We start from the raw sequence: 24067 nt of genomic DNA on the forward strand, positions 1-24067 counted from the left end.
AATAGCCCTGAAACTAGTTCTAAGAAGATAGACATATCTAATATTTAGGCTTCTATCACCAATAATGTTAAATTACACAAGACAAAAGCATTTTCAAGCTCATATTTATCATACGTATATAGTTTATTTCAAGAAAATGATTTTCATAAAATAAGGGAACTATCTTCCTGGAGCAGATCCACATAATTCTTAGCTCAAATATGAGTAGAGTGTCTCTAGTACTGACTACAATATCCATCTTGTAGTAGTTCAACATACTTCAGTGTGCATTTTATCATGTGCTTACCTCATCCCCCTCTATAACGTAGCTCTTATCAGCTCAGCCATTTCCTGATGTTATGCACTAATGGTAATAACATTGTAACAGGTCTGAGAATGCTGTGGCCCAAACTACTCTGATTCCATGTGGCACTCATACCTGGCCCTGTGTCATTCCTGCAGCATTATAAGACCAGGCTAAAGACTGGTTACCCTTTAACTGATCTGATCCCTTTAACACCCAGTAGTAGCTGATCCCTTTAACACCCTGACCTGGCTAAAGTTTGTTGCACGTCAAGATTTAAAACAACTTCTTTCTATTACATTTTTCTTTTGGTGGTATTTGATATAGCCTAAAGGAAACCAAAACGACTGCCAAAGATTCATTTCTCCCTGTATCAACAGGACAGGTAAGAGTGCCAGAGTAACAAGTAGTTTCCAAATGCACAATGAAGCACAGGAGTGCATTGGCCAAAGAGAATGCAAAATACCAGCTCTTGCTATAAAGCTAACAATGTGCTGCTCTTTTTTGAATTAGAAAACTATAGAATACATTTAATAACAACTAGTGGTATATGTTTTCATGTCAATGAAAAGTGGATAAATTTAGATCATTGCTGTTTATGTGCATTGGATCAATCTTTTCTGCATTTGACATGAAAATACACTTGTGCAGCTTTCGTTGGTTGGGTCACAATTTTAGAATAAAACAAACCATACTGTTTGTAAGCTAATTTACAAAAGCAAGATTACAGATGACCATATGACTCTGGCAGCTTACATAAGCTTTCCTCAGGATTTTATTTAGAATCTCCATACATGGGCTTAACCAAAAATTATTTAAGTTGTTAGCACCATATTTTTAAAGAAAAAAAGATATATGCTGTGGCACTACATCTAATCTTGTGACCCCCACCTCTACTAAAGCGGACTGGCATTATGTTTAAGATATTCTTGAATTACAGATCAAGGAAATGCGTACAGAAGACTTGAGGGCACGCCTTTTGAATTTTTATATTATCGATTAAAGAAAATATTTTAAAAGCTTTTCTGTGGAATTGATTTTCAGAAGCTAAATGCAACTAGTTCATCTGAAGGCAGCACAGTTGATATAGGAGCTCCCGCTGAGGGAGAGCAACCTGAGGTAGAACCCGAGGAATCTCTTGAACCTGAAGCCTGTTTCACGGAAGGTAAGTGGATGCATCGAGCTCACTATCTCTTACCTCTTTCCTCACCCTCTAATCATCTATATCTATTATCTTGTAAAATATAGGATTTAAGTTATATAATCAGACATTCCTATTTTTGTGCATCCTGTTCAATTAAGAAATGCCGCTAACTATATGGGGGTTTTGGTGGCCTTCTAGAATATCTAATCAGAGAATGCTGACTCAAACATATCTTTAGCCTTAAAAAAAAAAAAGAAAGAAAGAAAGAAAGAAATTTAAGGTTAAAGAAGTAATATGTTGTTTCCTGTGTTGTCAGTTTACAATGGGGAGTAATTGGTTAAGTGTACATTTAAAACTGTCCGTGAGTAATGGTTACTTGTATCTGTCAGGATTAACATTTTTACTAGCTCTGAATGATAGTAGATAATAGATAATGAAATGCCAGAACATGATATTGTTGTATAATATGGGACACCATGCCATTGGGGCAATAATATTGAGGATTTTCTAAAGAAAGCTAAAAGTGTGTAATTTGATGTATGGATCAGTTCTCTTGAACAATAATGCTGTATATCCAACAACCCAAAACTTCTTAGCATATAGCAAAAAAACATGTATTTTTGCTCACAAGTCCATGGCCAGTTAGATGGTTTTGCTGATCTTGGATAGGCTCTCTTCTGAGCCTGAGGTTGGGGATGGACTGTTGGGCTGACTCAGCTCCACTCCACTCTTATCCTGTCCTCCACACTGGCCAGGCATCGTCTTGGGGGTGAAGGCACAGTAGCGAGAGAGGAAACCTAACCACCAAGTCTCTTCTTATGTCAGTGTTGCTTCTGTCCTGTTCACCAAAGCGAAGTCACTTGGCCAATCCACACTGTGTGGGAATGTACCATTAATGATTGAAGAGGCAGAAAAATTTAGTACAATAGCACAAGATATGCAATTCTTTTCATTTCTTATATAAATCCCTGTTGTAGGTATAGAAGCATTTCTCTAAAACTCTGGATATCACTTCACATTTAATTCATTTTTTAGTTAACAGCTATTTAATAATGCATATCATGTCTTAGACTCAAATCAATACCATATAGCAGTTGCTTAAGTACAAGTTTATTTTACAAATAGTGACTGCTTCAGGGACGCCTGGGTGGCTCAGTCAGTTAAGTGTCCAACTCTTGATTTTGGTTCAGGTCGTGATCTCAGGGTTGTGAGATCAAGCCCTGCTTCAGGCTCCACACTCAATATGGAGTCTGATTGGAATTCTCTGTCTCCCTCTGCCCCTCCCCACCTCTAAAATGAATAAATAAATCTTAAAATAAATAAATAAAATAAAAATAGTGACCACCTCAAATTGTTACTAGGAATGCAATTTTAATACAACTAATTCTAGAAGTGTTTCACTTGGGTTATGCATGTTTACATTAAGAACACTAAAGCTGTTTTAATTTAAACTTTAAGCAAATTTTAGAATATAAAATTGCACAGATGTTAGAGATCACAGTTGATGTCAATGGATTCTTTCAAGGTTGTTACAGAAGGTGATGCTGCATATACCTATTGATTTTGGACTTTAATACATTTAATGCAAATAAATACCTAAATATTAATTGTCAATTTTTAAATAATTTCAGAGGGAGAGCTATTTGTTCAGCTTAATTAATGAGGGAAGTCACTCTACTATTTTCTTCAAAAAGTCTGCATACATTCCAATGCAGTTACTTGATTATGGGAGAATAAATGGGGATCTCTGGGTGGCAGAGCGGTTTAGCGCCTGCCTTTGGCCCAGGGTGCGATCCTGGAGACCCGGGATCGAATCCCACGTTGGGCTCCCGGTGCATGGAGCCTGCTTCTCCCTCTGCCTATGTCTCTGCCTCTCTCTCTCTGTGTGTGACTATCATAAATTAAAAAAAAAAAAATAAGAAAAAGAAATAAAAATAAAAAAAAGAATAAATGACTTCATGAAACATTCTAATGGTATATCACAAAAATAATTTTTGTGGTATTATCTTTTACTTTTTACCAGACAATTTTTTACCAGCTCGTTTTTAGGGTGGTAATATATACATATATACTATAATAATAAGGAAATAATAAGTAATTATGTAATAATAATTATGGTATTATCAACATTTGTCATTTGTAAAGTTTAAAAAAATTAAGTATGAAATACTATATCCTATATTCTATATAGGATATAGAATAATTTAACATTGTAAAAAATAATAATGAATAATACATAGATGTCTGCCAACCAACTTTAACACTTTGAATACTTTTGTCGTATTTGTTTCAGATTTTTTATTTAAGAATAAAACAAATACAGATTAGGCCCATTTTGTTCCCCTTCCTTATCTCATTTTCTTCCTTTCTTCTCAGAAATAAACCAGTGCCTCAAATTTGGCATTCATCATTCCTGCTAAAACTGATCTTTTCCTGTTAAACTGTTCTTTTCATCTCATATCCTCTTTAGAGAAAAAAAAAAAAAAACGAATTTATTCCATTTAATTTAATACAATGAATATTTTCAGGGCATGTAAGTCTTGATCTCTTGGGAATATGAAAAAATATCTTGCCCTCAAAGAAACAACAAATACAATGCTATTTATTTATTAGTTGAGAAGCTAATAACATTTTATAACACATCATTAATTTTCATGAAACAAAGGATATGATCTGGCTGAGTGGCATTATAAAGTAGCATCTGATAAATTTTTTTTTAAAAAAGATTTCACTTATTTACTCATGAGAGACACACACAGAGAGAGGCAGAGACACAGGCAGAGGGAGAAGCAGGCTCCATGCAGGGAGCCTGACATGGGACTCAATCCGGGGTCTCCAGGATCAGGCCCTGGGCTGAAGGCGGCGCCAAACCGCTGAGCCACCCGGGCTGCCTTGATAAATATTTATACAGTAAAATACTATACTCTTTTCAAGATGAGGTTTCTATTTTTCCACTCATTCAACAGAGCCCTCTTCATGATTAAAACCCTATCTCATGACTCATCTCTTTCCCACCCCCCAGTCTCCCCCTATTCTGTGTGCTGCCAGGTCCTATCAGCTCTATAGTATCTTCTGATTCCTGACCACTGTCACCTCTATTACCCTTGTTTTTACTTTCTTAGTGTTCAGTTGATTGAGTCTCATGAACTCTTATTTTTCTACTTCTTTTTTTTCTATCCATCCAGTGCCTTGTATAGGCAGGAATCATTCTAAATCAGTGTTCTTATCAGGTAAATCTCCACAACTCTCAAATAAATCCTTCAGTGTTTTACTCATCGGGCAGCATATAAAATCTAAATTTTCCAGTTGACTCACTCAGGTCCTTTTTTCAGATTGGCTCTGTTTTTTTCTAATCTTGACTGCTAATTCTCTCCTCATGCAACTTCTAGACCTATCATTAAGTTTTACTGATGTCATTATTTCTCCATTCCTTTCCAGCTCCAGACCTGTTCTTACATATCCCTCACTGCCTAACCTTAAATTCATTTCTTCTATAAAGCTCAATATCAGAAATTAATCTCTACCAATCAACTCTTCAAGCACCCTGTTTAATTTATGATTTTTTTGCTTTCTATAACTATAGAATTTGTGAGCAAAATTCTCCTACTTAAAATGCACACTCCTTTTTTAAAGATTTTATTTACAGAGAGCAAAAGGGGAGGAGGAAGAGGCAGAGAGAGAGAGAGAGAGAGAGAGAGAGAGAGAAGCAAACTCCCGCTGAGCAGGGAACCTGACAGGGGGCTCATCCCAGGGCCCTGGGATCATGACCTAAGCTGAAGGCAGATGCTTGACAGACTGAGCCACCCAGGCGCCCCCCCTCTTTTTAAAAATATTTTATTTATTTATTTGAGAGAGAAAGACAGAGTACCAGCAGGGGGAAGGGCAGAGGGAGAAGCAGACTCCCTGCTGAGCAGGGAGCCCAACATAGGGCTTGATCCCAGAACCTTGGGATCACGACCTGAACCAAAGACAGATGCTTAACCAAGTGAATCACCCAGGAACCACCCCGCCGGCCAAACACCCCTAAAATGCACACTTTTTAATAGAAAGACTATTTATCTTTTACTCATTTACTCATTCTAATATTATTTATTAGAATAATACTAATATTACTCTATTAGTTTATTAGTCTAAACTCTAATAGTTTACTCATTCTAATATTATTATTTGTCCAGTACAATTCCTTGAATGCAACAAATATTCAATAGATATTTGTTGATATGCCTTTGGGCTAGTAATCCTACAAATTACACAAAGGTGTTTATGATATTGTTGAAAAAAGCCAGAATTAAAGCAACATATTCAATAATAGTGGAATAATTATATAAATTCTGGTTAAGTCTGGTAATCTTATTTAGAAAATATTGTGCAACTTTTCACAGTTCAATTTACTTACAGTAAAAGGGAAATGTATATATTATACTATTAAGTGAACTATTTAGATTCAAATGTCCATATATAAATGGAATCATAGGACAAGGATAAGATAAAAATATCAACCTTTGGAGATTTTATTTTTCTTTTTGTTTTTCTGTATGTTTTTCTGATGTAATATAATCCATTACAATAATCACATATACATAAAAAATATTTGTTGAATGAACGATTTTAAAAACTTACAGATGATTTCTATTTGTGTAAGTGGAAGCCATCTTTAAAAAGTTATTTACAATGTATCAGATAACGTAGATGAGTCCCCTACCAATACAAATGTATATAATCAAAGAGTAATTATTTTTTCTTCATTTACTTTGACTTATTGTAGACTGTGTACGGAAGTTCAAGTGTTGTCAGATAAGCATAGAAGAAGGCAAAGGGAAGCTCTGGTGGAACTTGAGAAAAACTTGCTATAAGATAGTGGAGCACAACTGGTTTGAAACTTTCATTGTCTTCATGATTCTTCTCAGCAGTGGGGCACTGGTAGGTGATGTATGATCTTCTTTACTGAAACTCTTTATCTTCTGCCTCAATTTAACCTCTCATTAAATGTTTCTTTAATATGGTGCTTGTGAAGTAAGAGACATGTGATATTCTTAGCACAGTGTGAGCCTCAGTAAACAGCAATTTTTGTTGGCTATGGAGTAGGTGAATCAAACTCAGGTAAGTGTGGTTTCTTATAATATTGAAAGAAAGATATTTCTGACTTTGAGTCATCAGAGGAGTTCTTATAAGAGTCATTATGCAGACATGAGATTATCAGCTAAATATCAAACTGCTTAACATAAGCTTCATTTTGCAGGGAATTCACTTGTCTTGTTCATGCTGATTCACTAATGCCAATCACAGTGAGTGGCAAATAGTAGACTGACTTAATTACTGACTAGTAACAAAGTGAAAGCATTAAAACTTATGTCCGATTTCATTCAATGGAAGGGTCAGTTTGGTCAAAATATGAATTAACATATGAAAATAGTGTGACCCATTTTCCCATTTGGTGATACAAATATGGCTGTATTTCTTTTGTGTTTTTCAATTAGTCATTACAGGGTTTGGTGACTTGATTTCATTTGGATTCTAGCCTTGCATCTGAACGCCTCTAAACCTGTCTCTGATTTGACTAAGAATCCTGCATCTTGCCATACACTTGAACAAAGAAGGCAGCCCTTTGTTTTTAATGCCAACAGAGAGGGAACTCTGCAGTCCCACCAGTAACTAATACCTTTGCTGTCTTAGCTCTTGCTTCTCAGTTTTACCCAGTGAAAGCTCACCAAAGTGCATCAACATGCTGGTGCAATGCCTGGCTTCTGAGGAGCTTCAGCTTCAGCTATAAATTAAGCTAAAAAAACTTGAGGCCCTTGTGCCCTGATCACAAGCCCAGATCCTTTTCTCCAAAAAAGAAATTTTTCTTTTGTTCTTAATCCAGACCACCAAGTTATCCTAATACTTTTTGTCTATAAGAGGACTGAATTAGAGAAATGATCTTTTCATTCCAGAACACCCAGAGGCTCCTGAAAATGAATTCCCCAAACTGTCCCAAGAACTCTGCAAAATGATGCAGAGGGAGCTTCCAGACATGCATCACACACGTGCCCAGGTTGAGTGGGAGAAATAAAGAGGAGAAAGTGATAATCCTCTGTTCCTCTTTCCTCTCAGACTAAGGAAGTGGGGGTGGGGTGTTGTCTCTTTGCCTTATATCTGCATTACTGAGAGAAAACATTCTTGCATAATGAACAAAGCAGATACTTACGCAAGACTTTCTGCCTCCTGCTGTAGAGAGAAGCACCTGACAGTCTCTCAAGATTTTTAAGCTCTTTGGGATAACCTGACACCCTAATTTAAACATTATTTGAATGTGTTGGTTGACTGAAGTGTGCATGCAGGTAACCACAAACACGATGCCACCATGGGGAACACAAAGCCTTCCAGACACAGGCACCTGAGGAGAGGCTTGCAGCGAGTTTCCTCTATTAAGACATCAATGAGAGATAGTTTATAACAATGGAATTCCATGGAATTTTCTCCCTTACAGGCCTTTGAAGATATATATATTGAGCAACGAAAAACCATTAAGACCATGTTAGAATATGCCGACAAAGTTTTCACTTACATATTCATTCTGGAAATGCTTCTCAAGTGGGTCGCATATGGTTTTCAAATGTATTTCACCAATGCCTGGTGCTGGCTGGATTTCCTGATTGTTGACGTGAGTGTTCTGCACTTTTGTATTTCCTTCCATTGGCATCTGATGATAGTTCTAGCAATGGTGCCTGGCACATAGTAGGCACTCAGTAAATGCTCCATGTAAATATAAATGACGATTCCCATTTTCCCAAGATACTCCAAAATGTTTTTACTGATTTAAATTCATATGCTTTAATAGGTGAAACAACCAAATGCTGCCTTACTGTATTTACTGATTTCATTTCAAATTAATATTTAAATACCAAATTATATAGAATAATATATTAATGTAGAAGTTTAACTGTTTTCACCCTTACCTTTGACACAATAACTATATTTAAATTCGTTACAGTTATCTTTGACATTAGTATTTTTGTCATCACCAGAGCCTATTGAGAAGTGTTTGTCCCACAGATGGGTTACTAATTAAAAAGAAACTTGAAAGTCAAAAAAGCAGGAGACACACTTCTTAATTGTATGATGGTTCTATGACTGAAATAGATTGTCCTGGGCCAGTTATTTAAAGGTTTTATTAAACTGTACTGGTGGTGAAAAGAAAGTAAGATAGATTACCCGAATGTAAATCTTTAAAAAATAGAATACAAGATTTCTCTCTGATTTCTGATGGACAATTTTGAGAAAGATCTCACCTTTTATTCACAAATATAAAATCTTAACAAAAAAATTAAAAATCACTTCATTTAGTTCTGGAGATTTACTTCTTAAATACCTTTTAAATTAGTAGTCCATTGACATGGAATAAAAAGAAACTTAAAGATGTGTCTAGAAAAGACTAGGTAAGCCAGTGGGGACAGGGGAAAGGCACATGGGGGAGGTGACAGGATGATGTTCACAGCCAACAAAGGAGGGGGAAGATGCTGGAATCTGCAAGAAAGCACAATGTGCTAAGTAGTGCATTTTAAGATGATATTCTGTTGATTGTAATTCCTTGGAAATTGCATACTTTTAACTTGAAATATTTGATATGTAAAGTTTGCATATCATGCTAGCAAAATAAAAAAAATGGACTCTTTCATTGAGAAAGTTACTTTTTACAGTTTCAAATGAAAAAATATCAACTTTTAATCCAATATGAACTTTCTGATCACCAAACCGAAGAAACAAATTATGAGGAAAAGGGAGTTCTTTGAATTTAAGAGAGAATAATATCTTTGTTATATTTTTTCCTAATCTGCCTATAGCAAATATACTATTAAATATAATATATAAAGGCTACATGCAGAATTACATTAAAAGTTTTCTGGCAATAAAAGAAGACAATAAATAAATAAATACTTAAGACTGCACGAGATTGGATATTACACAATGGAAAAATATACCAAGACTATAACCATTCTTTTATTTTATTTTTTATAATTTTTTTAAAGATTTATTTATTTACTCTTGAGAGACACAGAGAGAGAGACAGAGGCACAGGCAGAGGGAGAAGCAGGCTCCATGCAGGGAGCCCGATGTGTGACTCGATCCCGGGACTCCAGGATCACACCCTGGGCCGAAGGTGGTGCTGAACCACTGAGCCACTGACGCTGCCCCCATTCTTTTATTTGTATAATTGGATTACGGATGATAATTTTCTTTACTTTCTATATGTGGTTATAATACATTGGTAAATTTATAATAAAAATATCTGATGTATAATGTATCTGTGTAAAATTAAAGGCTAGTAAATCAATATGACCTGAATATAAAGAAATTCTTAGGAGAAATCTGGTTGCCCTGTAGCTGATGCTCATATTACTGAGCCTCTCCTGATATTTACTTTCTTAGACTTAAGAAAATTATTATGACAGTATTAAACTCATCAATACTTTGTTTTATATCAAACATATTCTTGATCACCTATTTTGTTGTGGAAGATACAAATATGAATGTCATTTTCCTGGCTTGTGGGAGTTTACAGTAGACTAGTGAGGATAGATATGTTTACAAGGAGATGACATCTGTATTAGAAGTGCCACTCACTTGGGTAAGGAAGGAGGCAAGGCTTTGTGGGGAAGGACTGCGTGAGCTGGAGTTTGAGAGATGAGAATGTCAGTAAGTACACATCAGGGGAGGGACACCAAAGCATAAATACACCAATGCATGCCAAGCAGGGCATGTTCAAGAAACAAATAATCCTAGAAGGTAAGAACAGTGCCACAGGGCGACTGAAAGTGTTTTCTGATTGGATGACAAGCTAAGAAAGATGAATTGGAGAAGAGTGTAAAGAACCCATGATGCCATCCAAAAAGAGGTAAGCCTCTATTCTAGTTAAAGAAGCCACTGAAGCATTATCTATGGAAAGTGACAAGAAAAGCTCACTCTTTTAGGGAGAGAAATTTGGTGCAGTTGTAAATGATGGAATAGAAAGGGGATTTTTTTAGAGACCAAAGACCAATTAGGTGATGGCTGCAGGAAAAAGAGAAAGCATAAATGTATCTCCTTCTCACATTTAGCTACTCAAGTCACATATAATTGGGTGTTTTGCTACTTCTTTTAGTTAGCCAATAAATACTGCCCCTGTTCAGAATTTTTTTTCTTACGTCCTACTTGTATCCTTCATCCTTTAATGTATGCCTATTTCTTTTTGATTCTGTCTTCAGGGAATATAAAGGGCCCAGGTCCTCATATCTTATATACAGAAAATCTTCACAACAAATGATAATCCAGGAACTTTATTTTTCAGTTGTCATTGAAAAGAGAGCTCACAAGGCCTAAAATTAAAAGTTTAGATTTTAGGAAAAATATATAAACCACTTAAGATAAATTTTTGTAGCTCATTTTTTTTTTTGCCAAATTTAGGGTTTTTTTTTTCTATTTCACATTACATGTGCAAGATTAGTTTGAATAAGTTTTGTTGTAAAAATTTTCTGTGCTTTCTTTTTCTTAAAAATATTTTTCAATATCCATTAGCAACATTCTCATAAAAGCTATGTTACACATCTACTTCTATTTATTGCTTTTGAAATTCAAATGTCCTCAAGGACAAAATACTTTTTCTTATATTATGTAGTTTTAAAGAGTTTTCTATGTATTTTCAGAGGAAATCAGACATTACTGTGCTACCTATGACAGTTCTTTTCTTTTACAGTTGAGGTTTTAGAGCTTCTATTAACTATATTTGTCCTCTGTAGAAATGACTGAAAACATTGTTCTGGCAATTTCTAATTAGTCATACTAAAATCGCAATTTTTCTTTTTTTGGGGGGGAGTGGGGGGTTATTTTAATTTGACCTAGTTCATGGTTTGATGCCCTCATACTAAAGTTGACAGAAAGACAAAGCCACTAGTCAGAGGCCTAGATCTTTCCAGATGTGTTTGTGTTCAGATTTGCCAGTGGTTTGCTTAGTTCACCTGTGCACTAAGTTTTAATCATCTTCCTTTCAGGTCTGCTAAATAATATGAGAGATGATAAAGGTTTACAGATCTGTAGATGAAGATTGCATTCCAATGGCATTCCTTTTCTTGTTTTACATTTAATTTATAAAAACAACAACAACAACAACAACAAACAAACCTGTTCTTGTCAAGAATCTTGAAAGGAAAACACGTATAGCTCCTAAGTTTATGGTAGTGGTTCTCAAATTGGTTCACAGACCAGTACCTTTAGCCTTACCTGGGAACTTGACAAAATGCAGATTCTCAGGCCCTGCTCCAAATCTGAACCAGACTCTGCCAGTAATCTGGGTTTTCAACAAACCCCCCAGGTGATTTTGATACTCACTAAAGGTTGAGAACTACTGGTTTATTGCACAGAGCGAGGTTGAACAGGGTAAGCATTTTTGTCTGTAAATGAGAAAATTGTGTTGCTTTCTCTGTATAGGTCTCATTGGTTAGCTTGACTGCAAACGCCTTGGGTTACTCAGAACTTGGCGCCATCAAATCCCTCAGGACACTCAGAGCTCTGAGGCCATTGAGAGCCCTATCCCGGTTTGAAGGAATGAGGGTAAGACTGCATGCCTTAGAATTTACTGGAATTAGAACAGAACAGATTGACATTCTGTACCTCAGAAATTCGAAATCCATGGAGAATTTATATCTTATACATTCATACTGACATAACCGATCAATCAATATTTGTCAGACATCCGTAAAGGTGACACACCGTTGGAGACACTCAGAATAGAGTGCCTAAGTGATTGCTTCTAATTAGAAACAATTAGATTGCTTCTAAGTAGATTTTTCACTCTGTGGGAAATCTCTATCATGTTGCATAGACTTCCGATGTGAGTCAAAATTAGTTATGTTCATTCCATTTGTAAATGTGCGGGAAATTCCACCCACTGTAATTTAAAACCCTGAAGAACTCCTCATCATTACTTCATTGCTCCATATGATGTGTTTGAGACTTTTAAACCGGAATCTGGCCCTTTAACTTTCAAACACAGGCTGAGGTGGCTAAAAAGTAGGTCAGCTGTGGAAATCTAATACTCACTTAGAAGGTGGTGCAAAGGAACCAGGAGGAATTTGTGCTGCTGTTTGTCATCCCCTGGGGCACAAAACCACACACCCTCAGCACAGAGGAAAAGATGACATCCTGTCTCTGTGGATTTAGCTATTTTAAAAGAAACTTTTAGAAAATTATGCTTTTTCTGATAATTGGAAAATAGTTACTTGGGGACCTTCTCTGAATGGTGCAAACAGAAACCAGAAATCAATGATGTGTGTAGGTGTGTGTGCTCATGGCTACATAGAAAGGGATCATTAGCGGTTAAATTCTTTTCACTTCGTCAATTTAAATCGCTGTTTTTACGGTAGTAGTTTTGATTTTAAAAGGGCAATGAAACTTTCACACTAGAATAATTCTCATATTTTCTGTATCAAATTTGCATAGATAAGGACTAGGAACCTAAATTCCTAGAATTCCTTCCATACATCCCGCAATCTTAGAAAACACATGTTTTATTCTTCGCTATCCAGTTTTTTTTTTTTTTTTAACTCTGTTAACCAGAATCTCCTCTCATTGGCAGAGCATTCTTTGTAGGGAACTTAAAAATAAACTGTCAAGTCTACAAGTACCTCTGAATTATCAGAGTTGACGTTCTCATAGTAACAGTGTAATAAGTTCTTTAAAAGTTACTTTCATTTAAAAATACTTCAAAATATTATCTTCCAGGTGCCAATTTGTAAATGAGTTGTGTCTTTTGCCAAGTACCCTTTGGTATTGTTGTTGTAAGATATCGTTACTCCTATGTTTATATGTGTGTATGTACATATGTGTTTGTATGTACTTTTTATCCCATAAAGGATTTGAGGAAGATTGATGCATGTATTTCTTATATTTTACATGCCTGTTCATTGATAGTTTATCTCTGATTGTAGGTTAGATGCACTTGCACAGAACAAGATTTTAAGCTAAATATTTGCTTGAGGGGTAATTTTAAAAAGTGCTGAAAATGTTTTCTGAAAGCCCTAGTTAATTGAGAAAGCTGCAAGTAACAAATCCATTAAGTCAAAACCTTGGGCTCAAATTGCAATGCTTTATGAAAATTTTCTTCTGAAAGGGATTCCCAAAAGGAGGATTGGAAGAATGAAATAACTTGCCCAAAGGCGCACAGCTAATTTGTGATGGAAACTGGAACATGGAGTTCCTGACTTCCAAACCATTTTCTCCTTGTTACATGTTCAAATTCCATGCTCCGATCTCTCTGCTCCCGACTTATCATGCATAACGTGACCCTAGACCACACTGCTTAGGATGGCTGATACTTGCTTTCTCAGAATAATTATTAATAGTGTTCTCTTTTGCCCTGGAAATTGACCCTGAAGTATTGTTCTCTTTTACCTTCAGGTTTTGAATAATAAATTTTAATGGTTTGCAAATTCTTAGAAACTGTGATATTCACATGCTGACACTGCTTCTATTGCCATGTCACGACGTGCATTTATAATTAGTTCCATTCTTTGATGAAAATGTGCTGTGTATGTTCTTACTTCTTGAGAAAGTGTTCTGCAATATAAAATATATTTTATACAATTCTGAACTTGTAATTGTAAAATTTTTTATTGGAGCTACCGGATACTAGCTTCTGCCCAATATTTAACTTTAGGGACAGATATATTTCTATTGTTTGACCGTTGTTCTTTTTCCCTTATTTTCCCTTCTCACTTCTATGCCAGGTTGTTGTCAATGCTCTTCTAGGAGCCATTCCATCCATAATGAATGTGCTCCTGGTTTGTCTTATCTTTTGGCTAATATTCAGCATCATGGGAGTAAATCTTTTCGCTGGCAAGTTTTACCATTGTATTAACTACACCACTGGAGAAATGTTTGACGTAAGTGTGGTCAACAACTACAGCGAATGTAAAGCCCTCATAGAGAGCAATCAAACTGCCAGGTGGAAAAATGTGAAAGTAAACTTTGATAATGTAGGACTTGGATATCTTTCTCTGCTTCAAGTAGTAAGTAACCACTTTATTATTCTCTGTGATGTATTATTAACATGAATCTGAAATCTTTTCTCTTAGTATTTTCAAGTACATACTTCCTCAAGTCCACCTGCCTAGACTCTTTCTCTCTTTCTCAGCCTTGCTGGACTGCCTTTTCTGCATCATGCTGGTAACTGGACAGGTCTACAAAGTTCATGGTTCTTCACACTGTGCATTAGCTACCCCAGCACCAGTCCTTTGTTACCGAGATTCCTGTATAGGTTCCCACTCTCTTACCCCATCCCTATTCTGAACAACATAGAGGCACTGGCGCTAGGGTGGGGTTGGAGAAGTGTGTGGGTAGGAGGAGGAGTCAATTTCTGCACTCCTCAGCTACCAGATAGCATCAAACCCTCATCAAATCTTCATCCACCCAACTTTCACCACCACCATAACCAAACTCCCCACCTTTACATCTGTTGCACAGAAACTTATTCTGATTCCTGCCATTCCTGCCAACTGCTTGACCCCTTCAGATAGGGAGATTGCTCTCCTGGAAATAAAAATCTTCTATCAAGTCTATTATGTCTGTTAAAAATTCATAAAAATCCATTCAACTTCTCAACTAACCACTCCCTGAGATGATCCACCTACACGATACCCAATTCTGTATGAATATAGGGGGGATAGATCCTGTGGCCCTAAGGAACTGAAAACAAATGTGTAAAACTTGTTTTTAGGTGTGCTGTGTCTGCATAAAAACCACAAATATTTAAGAGTAAGTTGCAGTTGAATATGTTTGTTCTCAGATTATGCAACTACTTCATCTTATGGAATAGTTGCCTCAAAATAGTATAATCAACAATATGGAGATTTTTCAAGAACAAATCATCATGATTAGTGATTGGTGATAATACCATTTAAAAAAAATAAGTAGAATGGAAAGCATTAAGATCAAACAATGCAGCATATTTTTCAATTTGGCTGATGCTAGTACTATATACATGGAGCTATTTTATCAAATTTCATGTTATATTCCTATGGGTATATCAGTCAAAAATTGTTGATAACTGTTTTTATCATAGCATATTGTTATAATCTATCATAATTTAATTATAGACTTATAGAAGAATATAAAATTGAAATATTTTCCATGCATCTAAAAACTTTGCCCAGACTTTAAATACTAACTCCAAACTTTTATATATGTGTTTTTGAATGATTGAATTGGTCATCTGATACTTAATGTCTTTTCTAAGATTATAATTTGTGGGGGAAAAATTAAATGGTATGCCTTTTTTACAGGCCACATTTAAGGGATGGATGGACATCATGTATGCAGCTGTTGATTCACGAAATGTAAGTTGTTTAGAGGGAAGATTGATTTGATCCAATGACTATTTCCACAGTGTTGTAATTTACTAATAAATAAAACAATGGGCCAATTTATAGAAAACATCCATATTACCGAAATAAAATACTCTACCTTGCATTATTTCTTCCAAAATTTGATTTGAGTATTTTTCTCTACTCACTGTAAATCTTCTGACACAACTTTTCTGGTATCTAGCATGGCACCTGCCACTTAAAAAATTGTTGATTTTGCAAAATTAAGCATTTTATTTTTGGCTCTGATAGTTTTGGCCATTTGTGTGTTACAAGCCCTCAACATGCACTTTCTTCATCTGTCACAGATTTCTTCCATCTTTTTATCTTCCCTTTTTAATAGTAAGAATCTGACTAATGACAGAAAAACAAAGAGAAAGCAAACAAAAACTTTACAGTGTTTCTCTCTGAGGAGTGAGATTTTTGTGATAGAAGGAAGGGGCCTTCACAGTCTGCCTTACACACCTCAGCACTTTTGAAAATTTTGTACAATTTTCACTAATATTTAACAATGGGGGAGGAAATCACATTTTGGTAAAAAGGAGATTGGCTTCTGGTAATTTGCCAGAGCATAGTAATTAAATTTAAATTGTTGTTTTCCTAGCACCAATAACTGGGTGGTAACTGAGAAAAAATTCCTGAGTTGTTGTTGTTGTTGCTGTTACCTTGTTAAATAGAGAGAGAGCATGAAAACTAAAAGCCCTGCACTGTATCTCTTGTGAGTACTATCAGGAATCCCAGTTATATGCTTTTTTGAGCAATAATAATAACTTTCTACATATTACTACTTACTTTGCAAAGGGCTTTCTTATTATATCCCACTTAACCTTAAATAATAGTGTTATTGTGTAGTTGATATTAACTGCATTTCACTACTGAAGCAAAGAGGATCAATGTGTTAAGTGGTAGTACCCATTTTTGAACTCACCACAAGCAATGGGCTTATAACCACTTTCTTCTGTAATAGTTTCCTACCTGTCTTGATGAATTCATTTAGAATTCTTCCTACTTTCCTTAGCAACAACCTGATATGCAACTTTCTTTCAGTGTCCTCCTTAGTAACTTAGTGGACAGTAGTCTGTTATGTGACTCCCCAGTGTTCAAGCACTTTACAAATGATGAAATACAAGTAGACACTAAAAATTACAAAAAGTAATGCTTGCTCTTACTCTCAATAATTATCAGAGAAGTGCAAATTTAAACCAAAATGTGATATTAACTATACATTTGCCTCTTTGGCAATATTAAAAAGCATGACAATACTAAGTATTGTCAAGGATAAAAAGCAATAAGAACTCTTATGCAATGCTGACAGAAAAATATGGATAAATATTTCTTTTAAAAAGTTGGGCATTATCACATTCAATAAAATTCATGATATCCTTTTACCCTACAATTTCATTTTTAACAATATATCCTATAAAAACTTGTGCACATGCATAGCAGAATCTAATGTACAAGAATGAACGTAACTTTTTGAACTAGTAAAATACTGGAAACAACTCAAAAGTTGTAGAAATGGACACATAATTGAATGTTTCAGTTGAATACATTTTACACTTATATATTATGCACTTTTCTGTATGTATTGTATTTAATTTTAAATGTTTAAAAATATCATTTTATATCACTGTTCACTATACACACACATAAATGAAATAAAAATCTCATCAAAGAGTAGGTACTTTTACAATATTTGTAATATTTTCCATTTTACTGTTTCATTAGAAAAAAAATATCATGTTGGCAATTACTCTCTAAATTGATTTTATGGCACAATGGGTCATTACCTGTATCCATTATCTCCTGTGACTTGTTAACTGAGTTGGTTAGAACAATATCCTGTGAGACCTAAGCTATACATAACGGCCAAAGCTCACACCATCACTTTTTTTTTTTTTTTTTTTTTACCAAAAGTGTGCTGGACAGGACAGGGCATCATTGTTGTAGAAACTGTGCCTAAAGCCTCCTGAGTAAGATGAATCTGTGGATTCATTTTCAGAAAGGCATGATCCTACAGATGTACCCATATCCTCACCTACAATGATAATTCTAGCCTATGAAAATAATGTATAATAGAAATAAAACATTTATTCTCAATTATGATGGGTCAGGCATTGTTTCTTTAAGCACTTCTCATATATCAATATATTTAACCTTTTCAACGACCCTATGAGGTTAAGGTTCTCTTATTTCCGTTTTACAGATGAAAAAACTGAATCAGAGAGAATACATCTTAAAGATTTTAACACAAAATAGTGTAACTCAAACATCTCTTTGGCAAGAAAGGGAAATCTTCACTTTCATGCCAGATTGGGAGACTGCCTATAAGGGAAAGTGCATTCATAATCTGGAGATTTATTGGGTGAAATGAATTCATTATCTAGACTTTTCTATGAGTTGTTTCACTTAGTCAGTGAACTGTCTTGCAGTACTCTAAAATGAGCATGTTAGATTTGATGTCTCATAAACTCTGTCTAATGCTTGATCTTTTTTTCATTCCCAGCAATTGAGACATGCTTTGAGAATTGAAAATTATCTCATGTCCTCTTTATAAAACAAGTAGTAGTTCTAATAGTTATCATTCTTTAATATTTTATAGGTAGAATTACAACCCAAGTATGAAGACAATCTGTACATGTACCTTTATTTTGTCATCTTTATTATTTTTGGTTCATTCTTTACCCTGAATCTTTTCATTGGTGTCATCATAGATAACTTCAACCAACAGAAAAAGAAGATAAGTATACTAAAACTTTATCTTTATTCTAAAATGTGAACTAAGCATCTCACACTGGTTCTTTTTGTTTCCAAAATGTAATCAGCAAAAAAAGGGAATATAAAATTCTGAATTATTTTAAGAATTCTGATTTATTTAATCTATTATACGTTTTTAAGCAATTGCTAATTCAGATAGCATGTATGGCTATTTTAGTATAGAGATATGATTTATTAATACAGAATAATTTATGGATTGGATATATCCATCTATTTCTGTAAATACAGATATTGACAATATTAGAATAGCACATGGAAGCCAATTGCCACACAAATACTGAGGTGGATTTTATAGTTAGAAAAGAACATAATTTTAACAAGTTTTGCTTTTATTTTTTTACTTTGGAGGTCAAGACATTTTTATGACAGAAGAGCAGAAGAAATACTACAATGCAATGAAAAAACTGGGTTCAAAGAAACCACAAAAACCCATACCTCGACCTGCTGTAAGAATAACCTGATTTCAATTCCCAGAAAGATCTATGTTATTTATCATTTGCACAGACCAAATGGCCAGATACTAGTATTTTTATGAATCTACAAAACAGAATTTTTATCTTAGCCTAAGTATATGTGTCATATATATATAATATGCACAAAATATGTATTAAAGGTATTATATATAAACATATAAAATATATGTAAATAAAAAATTTCAGACTTATATGTCAATAGTATTACATAGGATTGATGTCATTGAGGAGCTTCTAGTAATGTAGAGAAGAAAACATATCCATACATACACTGTATAGAAATATTGAATGTTCGCAGAGTGCAGTGGGAACCAGTTGGAATAATCGGTACATCTCAGATATGCCCCATTTTCTATCCAGCTCTGCTGACTAAGTGGAATCATTAATGAAACAAGTCACAGGTTTTTTTTTTTTTTCTGGTTTAAAAATATTTCCTATTATCCCCTAGCATTTTGCTTCTAAATCTGATAACCTCATTCTCTTCATGAATTTTTATGGCTATTTCAGTTGTATATTTGACACTAGCTGCTTGGTTGCTGTAGGGAATTGTTGGCAGGAAGAGTAGAACCCTTTAGGAGAAGGGCAGTGCACATGTGAAGGCCCTGAGGTAGAAAGGCCAGTGAGGCTGAGAGTGGGGATTCATTGGGATGTGTTGAGAATGAAGACGTTAGGATGGGTCAGGTTTTTCTCAGCTTTGTAGACCATGTTCAAAAGTTGTCTTTATTCTTAGAGCAATGGGAAACCATTGAAGGGGACCTGGTCATTTTCAGTTTTGTAAAAATCACTCAACCAGTATTGATAGGGGCGATGTGTATGCTTTGTAGACTGGTGTTGGAGCTGTTTCAGAGATGAGAGGTAGTCTGAACCAGAGCGGCGTGGAGATGAATTAAAGTATATGGGTTTTTGAGCTGTTACTGGAGTGAAGTTAAAGTTTGTCTCTCTTTTTTTTTTTAAATTTTTATTTATTTATGATAGTCATCAGAGAGAGAGAGAGAGGCAGAGACATAGGCAGAGGGAGAAGCAGGCTCCATGCACCGGGAGCCCGACGTGGGATTCGATCCCGGGTCTCCAGGATCACGCCCTGGGCCAAAGGCAGGCGCCAAACCGCTGCGCCACCCAGGGATCCCTAAAGTTTGTCTCTTAATTGAATATGGGAACCAACAAAGAGAACTTAGGAGTTTCTGCCATACACACACTGGATGACTAGTGTCATGCAGGATATGAAGAAGGGACATGCATGGAGAAAAAAATTGGAGATGCTAGCTTGCAGAATCTGACAATCAAAAGGAGATAGGGGAAGAATGAATATTTAGAAGTAGCAAAATTAAGTTTCTTAAGATTAAGAGAGGTCAGGTGTGAAGCAAAGCTGGAGTTCTGGAGAAGAATGTGAAGAGAAGGAATATAGAATAAAGTCACATAGGATGTGGCTCAAGAATAGAATGGTCTAGGTTAGATTTAGAAGTAAGAGGGACTGAATCCTCTAATGAAGATGGAGTAATATATAAAAGGATATGTATGAAAAGTCAAGATAATATGAAATGCAAAAGGAAGTAGAAGAGTTTCTTTACACTGATTTTGATGCTCTCAAAAGAGAATAGAGAGAAAAGGATATAATATAGCTGAGAAGTTTGGAACTATCCTGGAGCAAGGGAGGGATAAAGGATTCCTCCTCATCATCAAGGGCCAAGATTAAATGAGAGAACATAAATATCTTTGGTGAACAAGGCTGCTAGGGTTTTATAGCTTCCTCCAGCATATACTACATCCTGGGATTTAAATTGGATAGCAATTAGTGACTGGGGATTGGAGTTACACATCAAAGTGACCCATTGGAAAACTACATGGGCAGAAAATCTAAAGAGCTTTTTATTGATAAAAGCTTCTGATTTTAGGGGCGCTTGGGTGGCTCAGTGGTTGAGCATCTGCCTTCGGCTTGGGTCATGGTCCCAGGGTCCTGGGGTGGAGTCCTACCTACATCAGGCTCCCCGCAGGGAGCCTACTTCTCCCTCTGCCTATGTCTCTGCCTCTCTCTCTGTGTGTGTCTCTCATGAATAAATAAATAAAATATTTTTTAAAAAAGCTTCTAATTTTAAGCAATTTTGAAACTACTACACTCTAGGTGTTTTATCTATGGAAAAAAATGACACTCCTCTGTCCTTGAAGAGCCTCCAAATGACTAGGAGAAAAAAACTAAAATCAAATAAATAAGAGCAAACCATTTGCAATACGGTGTCATCAATTTTATGACAAATACAAGCATAAAGTTTTCTGAGGACACAGAGTGCTTAAAACTTAAAATTGAATTCAAAGTCACCAGAGAAGGAGTGACTAAACACACTGTTTTAGTATGAGGAAACAAGATAAAATGATATAGTAGAATCTGCAAATTTTATTAAGAGGGATGGGAAATATCAGAAGGGTGGGAAAAGAAGAAATATAACCAAACTTGGAAAGGTAAGCCACAGTAAATAAGAACTAAGAAAGAAGGGTTTGGATCTGGAATTAGACACATTTATCAAGTTGAAGAGGGCTCTGAAAGGACAGACTCAGCTGAAGCAATAGAAGTCTAGTTCAGCAAGCCAGATACCTACTCGGAGAAAAGAGAAAAATAAAATAAACAAGAGGTGTTTGATGTCCAAGGATTTCCCATAGGAAGTAACGGATGTCTCTCAACAGGCAGAGATCAGAACATTAGTACAGAGAATCCAGATGGATAAACATGTCAGGATCTGGGAAAGCAGGCTATAAAGTGTGTTGGTAACAGATCATAGTAAGACAGTAGACAACAGTCTAGTGGAAGTTAAGTAAAGCCTTGAGCCCTAGAAAGCCTGAAATACCAAGCAGGTATAAGCAAAACGATATAAAACAGGGTCCAAATGAGCAGAACTGGTAAGGTGAGGACTTAATTTCATAAATGATGCATTAAGCCTATTAATGCTTGGAAATAAGGTCCAAACTGAACAGGGCAAAGGTTGAAAGTCTGATTGTGGACTGTAACTTTTTTTTTAAAGATTATTATTTTCTTAGAGAAGAGTTACCCCATATAATTTCACCCAGTTCTTCCTTATTTCAAAATCTGGCATCACCATAGATCAGTAATCAAAGCTAGGAAATTAACCTTTGGTACAAGAGCATTTAAATAAAATACAGGGCCAAATTGGATTTCATCAGGTGTTCCACATATGTCCTTTTTCTTGAACTACATTTTTTTTAAAACATCTTCCCAGATGAAACTTAAGGTGCTCTGCCTTTGGGGAAAGACTATAAAAGCAGAAACCGGAAAAAAATAAACACGAGAGAAAAAGCTGGAGAAGTATTTATTAGTTCTTCAAAGTTTACTTTGATACCCACCTCCAATTCATGGGATAACAAAGATTTGTGATAGTGGCAAATATTGGCTGACTGTCCATCATACATATGCTGATATTATTGGCACTGGGAACACAATAAGTGGTTCTTAAAGCCAGGTTATAAAAGCTGATATCGTGAACAGTTTATACAAATTCATTTTTAAAAAGTTGCACATGCCAGTATACAAAATGTTCTTCCAAGTATTAAAATAAACATGTGTTTTTATAAAAGCTACATTTTCATATTGCTATGTTATAACCAGATAAGTCAAATTTTATTTTTTTAATGTTTCTAAGTAAATTTTACATATTCTTTGTTCCAGAATAAATTCCAAGGAATGGTCTTTGATTTTGTAACCAAACAAGTCTTTGATATCAGTATCATGATCCTCATTTGCCTCAACATGGTCACCATGATGGTGGAAACTGATGACCAGAGTCAGGAGATGACAAACATTCTGTACTGGATTAATCTGGTGTTTATTGTTCTGTTCACTGGAGAATGTGTGCTGAAATTAATCTCCCTTCGTTATTACTATTTCACCATTGGATGGAATATTTTTGATTTTGTGGTGGTCATTCTCTCTATCGTAGGTAAGAAGAGGTGCTTTTTCTCAGTTAAGGAAGATAGTAGTAAAACTTTAAAACTTGGCCAGTGTTTCTTACTAATCTTTCTCTTTCATCCCAAATTTTCAGATAAAAGTCTAATAGTCCATTCTTCAGTTTGTCATTTTTCTTGTTGCATGCTGTGCAAGAAATGCTGTGTAAAAAAGAATTCATGCTTTTCAGCTTTCATTTATCATCTTGTCTCATTTCAGAAGACAGTAACTGCAGTTTGGCATAATACTCTTGCACTCACACTCCTGTGGTGTAGACAAGTACTGCTTTGAATCAATAATTCACACACACATACACATAAAAATTATTAGAAGTAATCAAATAGTCCATAAGTAAGCTACTGATAGTTGGAAGAGTTTGTATGTGTGTTTACATATATTCACACACATGTAAGCTTCATCTTACCTTTGGATTCAGATGGTTTGTAATGTTCTTTTTCCAAGAGTAGACATTTTGTTCAAAGAACTAAAATAGACCCGTTATCATTAATACATATTAAGTGGTTAGATGTAGGTGCTGGCAATAAATATAAGAGATTTAAGACAAAGGTCTACCTATTTGAGAAAAGAGAACATACACAGAGGGAAAAATAGTATTCCACTATTTATACTGCGTTCTCTGCTGGACTAGAACACTAAGACCATAAGCCTTTCTGTCTGAGCCTCACAACAGTACTAAGAGGTGGCCATAAACTGATTAAGAGGTGAGACTCGGGAGTCACACAGACATTTCCTATTTTCACTACTTACCGGTTCTGTGACCTATGCCAAGTTACCTCTCCCATCCCTAGCTTTCCAGGGAATATTTCTGTAAAGTATTACTGCAAGAATTAAATGAGATTATGTACGTAGATGCAGTTAGCAGCATGCCTACAACAAAGAAAAGGCTTAGTAAGTGCTAAGTTTAACAAAAACAACAACAAATGTAGTTACTATCACCATTTAGGGATGTGAAAAAAAGAGAGAGGATTCAGTCCCAAGTATGTCTGTCTCCAAAGCCTGGATTCTCTCCTGTCCATCAGTCTTGCCACCTTCCAAATAAAATGG

General features: G+C 35.4%; 1 protein-coding gene across 4 annotated transcripts in view; it reads left to right on the forward strand.

The window, feature by feature from the left end:
* LOC112916452 (sodium channel protein type 2 subunit alpha) overlaps positions 1-24067 on the forward strand; it is a 136544-nt gene that overhangs the window by 108353 nt on the left and 4124 nt on the right. For all 4 annotated transcript variants that reach the window (XM_025994126.2, XM_025994130.2, XM_025994128.2 and 1 more), the window contains exons 18-26: positions 1328-1448; positions 6193-6347; positions 7897-8070; positions 11871-11993; positions 14168-14449; positions 15722-15775; positions 18405-18542; positions 18922-19026; positions 22727-22997. In XM_025994126.2, the coding sequence (XP_025849911.1) occupies positions 1328-1448; positions 6193-6347; positions 7897-8070; positions 11871-11993; positions 14168-14449; positions 15722-15775; positions 18405-18542; positions 18922-19026; positions 22727-22997 (1423 nt within the window). The remainder of the gene's footprint in view (positions 1-1327; positions 1449-6192; positions 6348-7896; positions 8071-11870; positions 11994-14167; positions 14450-15721; positions 15776-18404; positions 18543-18921; positions 19027-22726; positions 22998-24067) is intronic.

Source organism: Vulpes vulpes, chromosome 3, assembly GCF_048418805.1.
Source record: "Vulpes vulpes isolate BD-2025 chromosome 3, VulVul3, whole genome shotgun sequence".
In the NCBI taxonomy this organism is placed as follows: Eukaryota; Metazoa; Chordata; class Mammalia; order Carnivora; family Canidae; genus Vulpes; species Vulpes vulpes.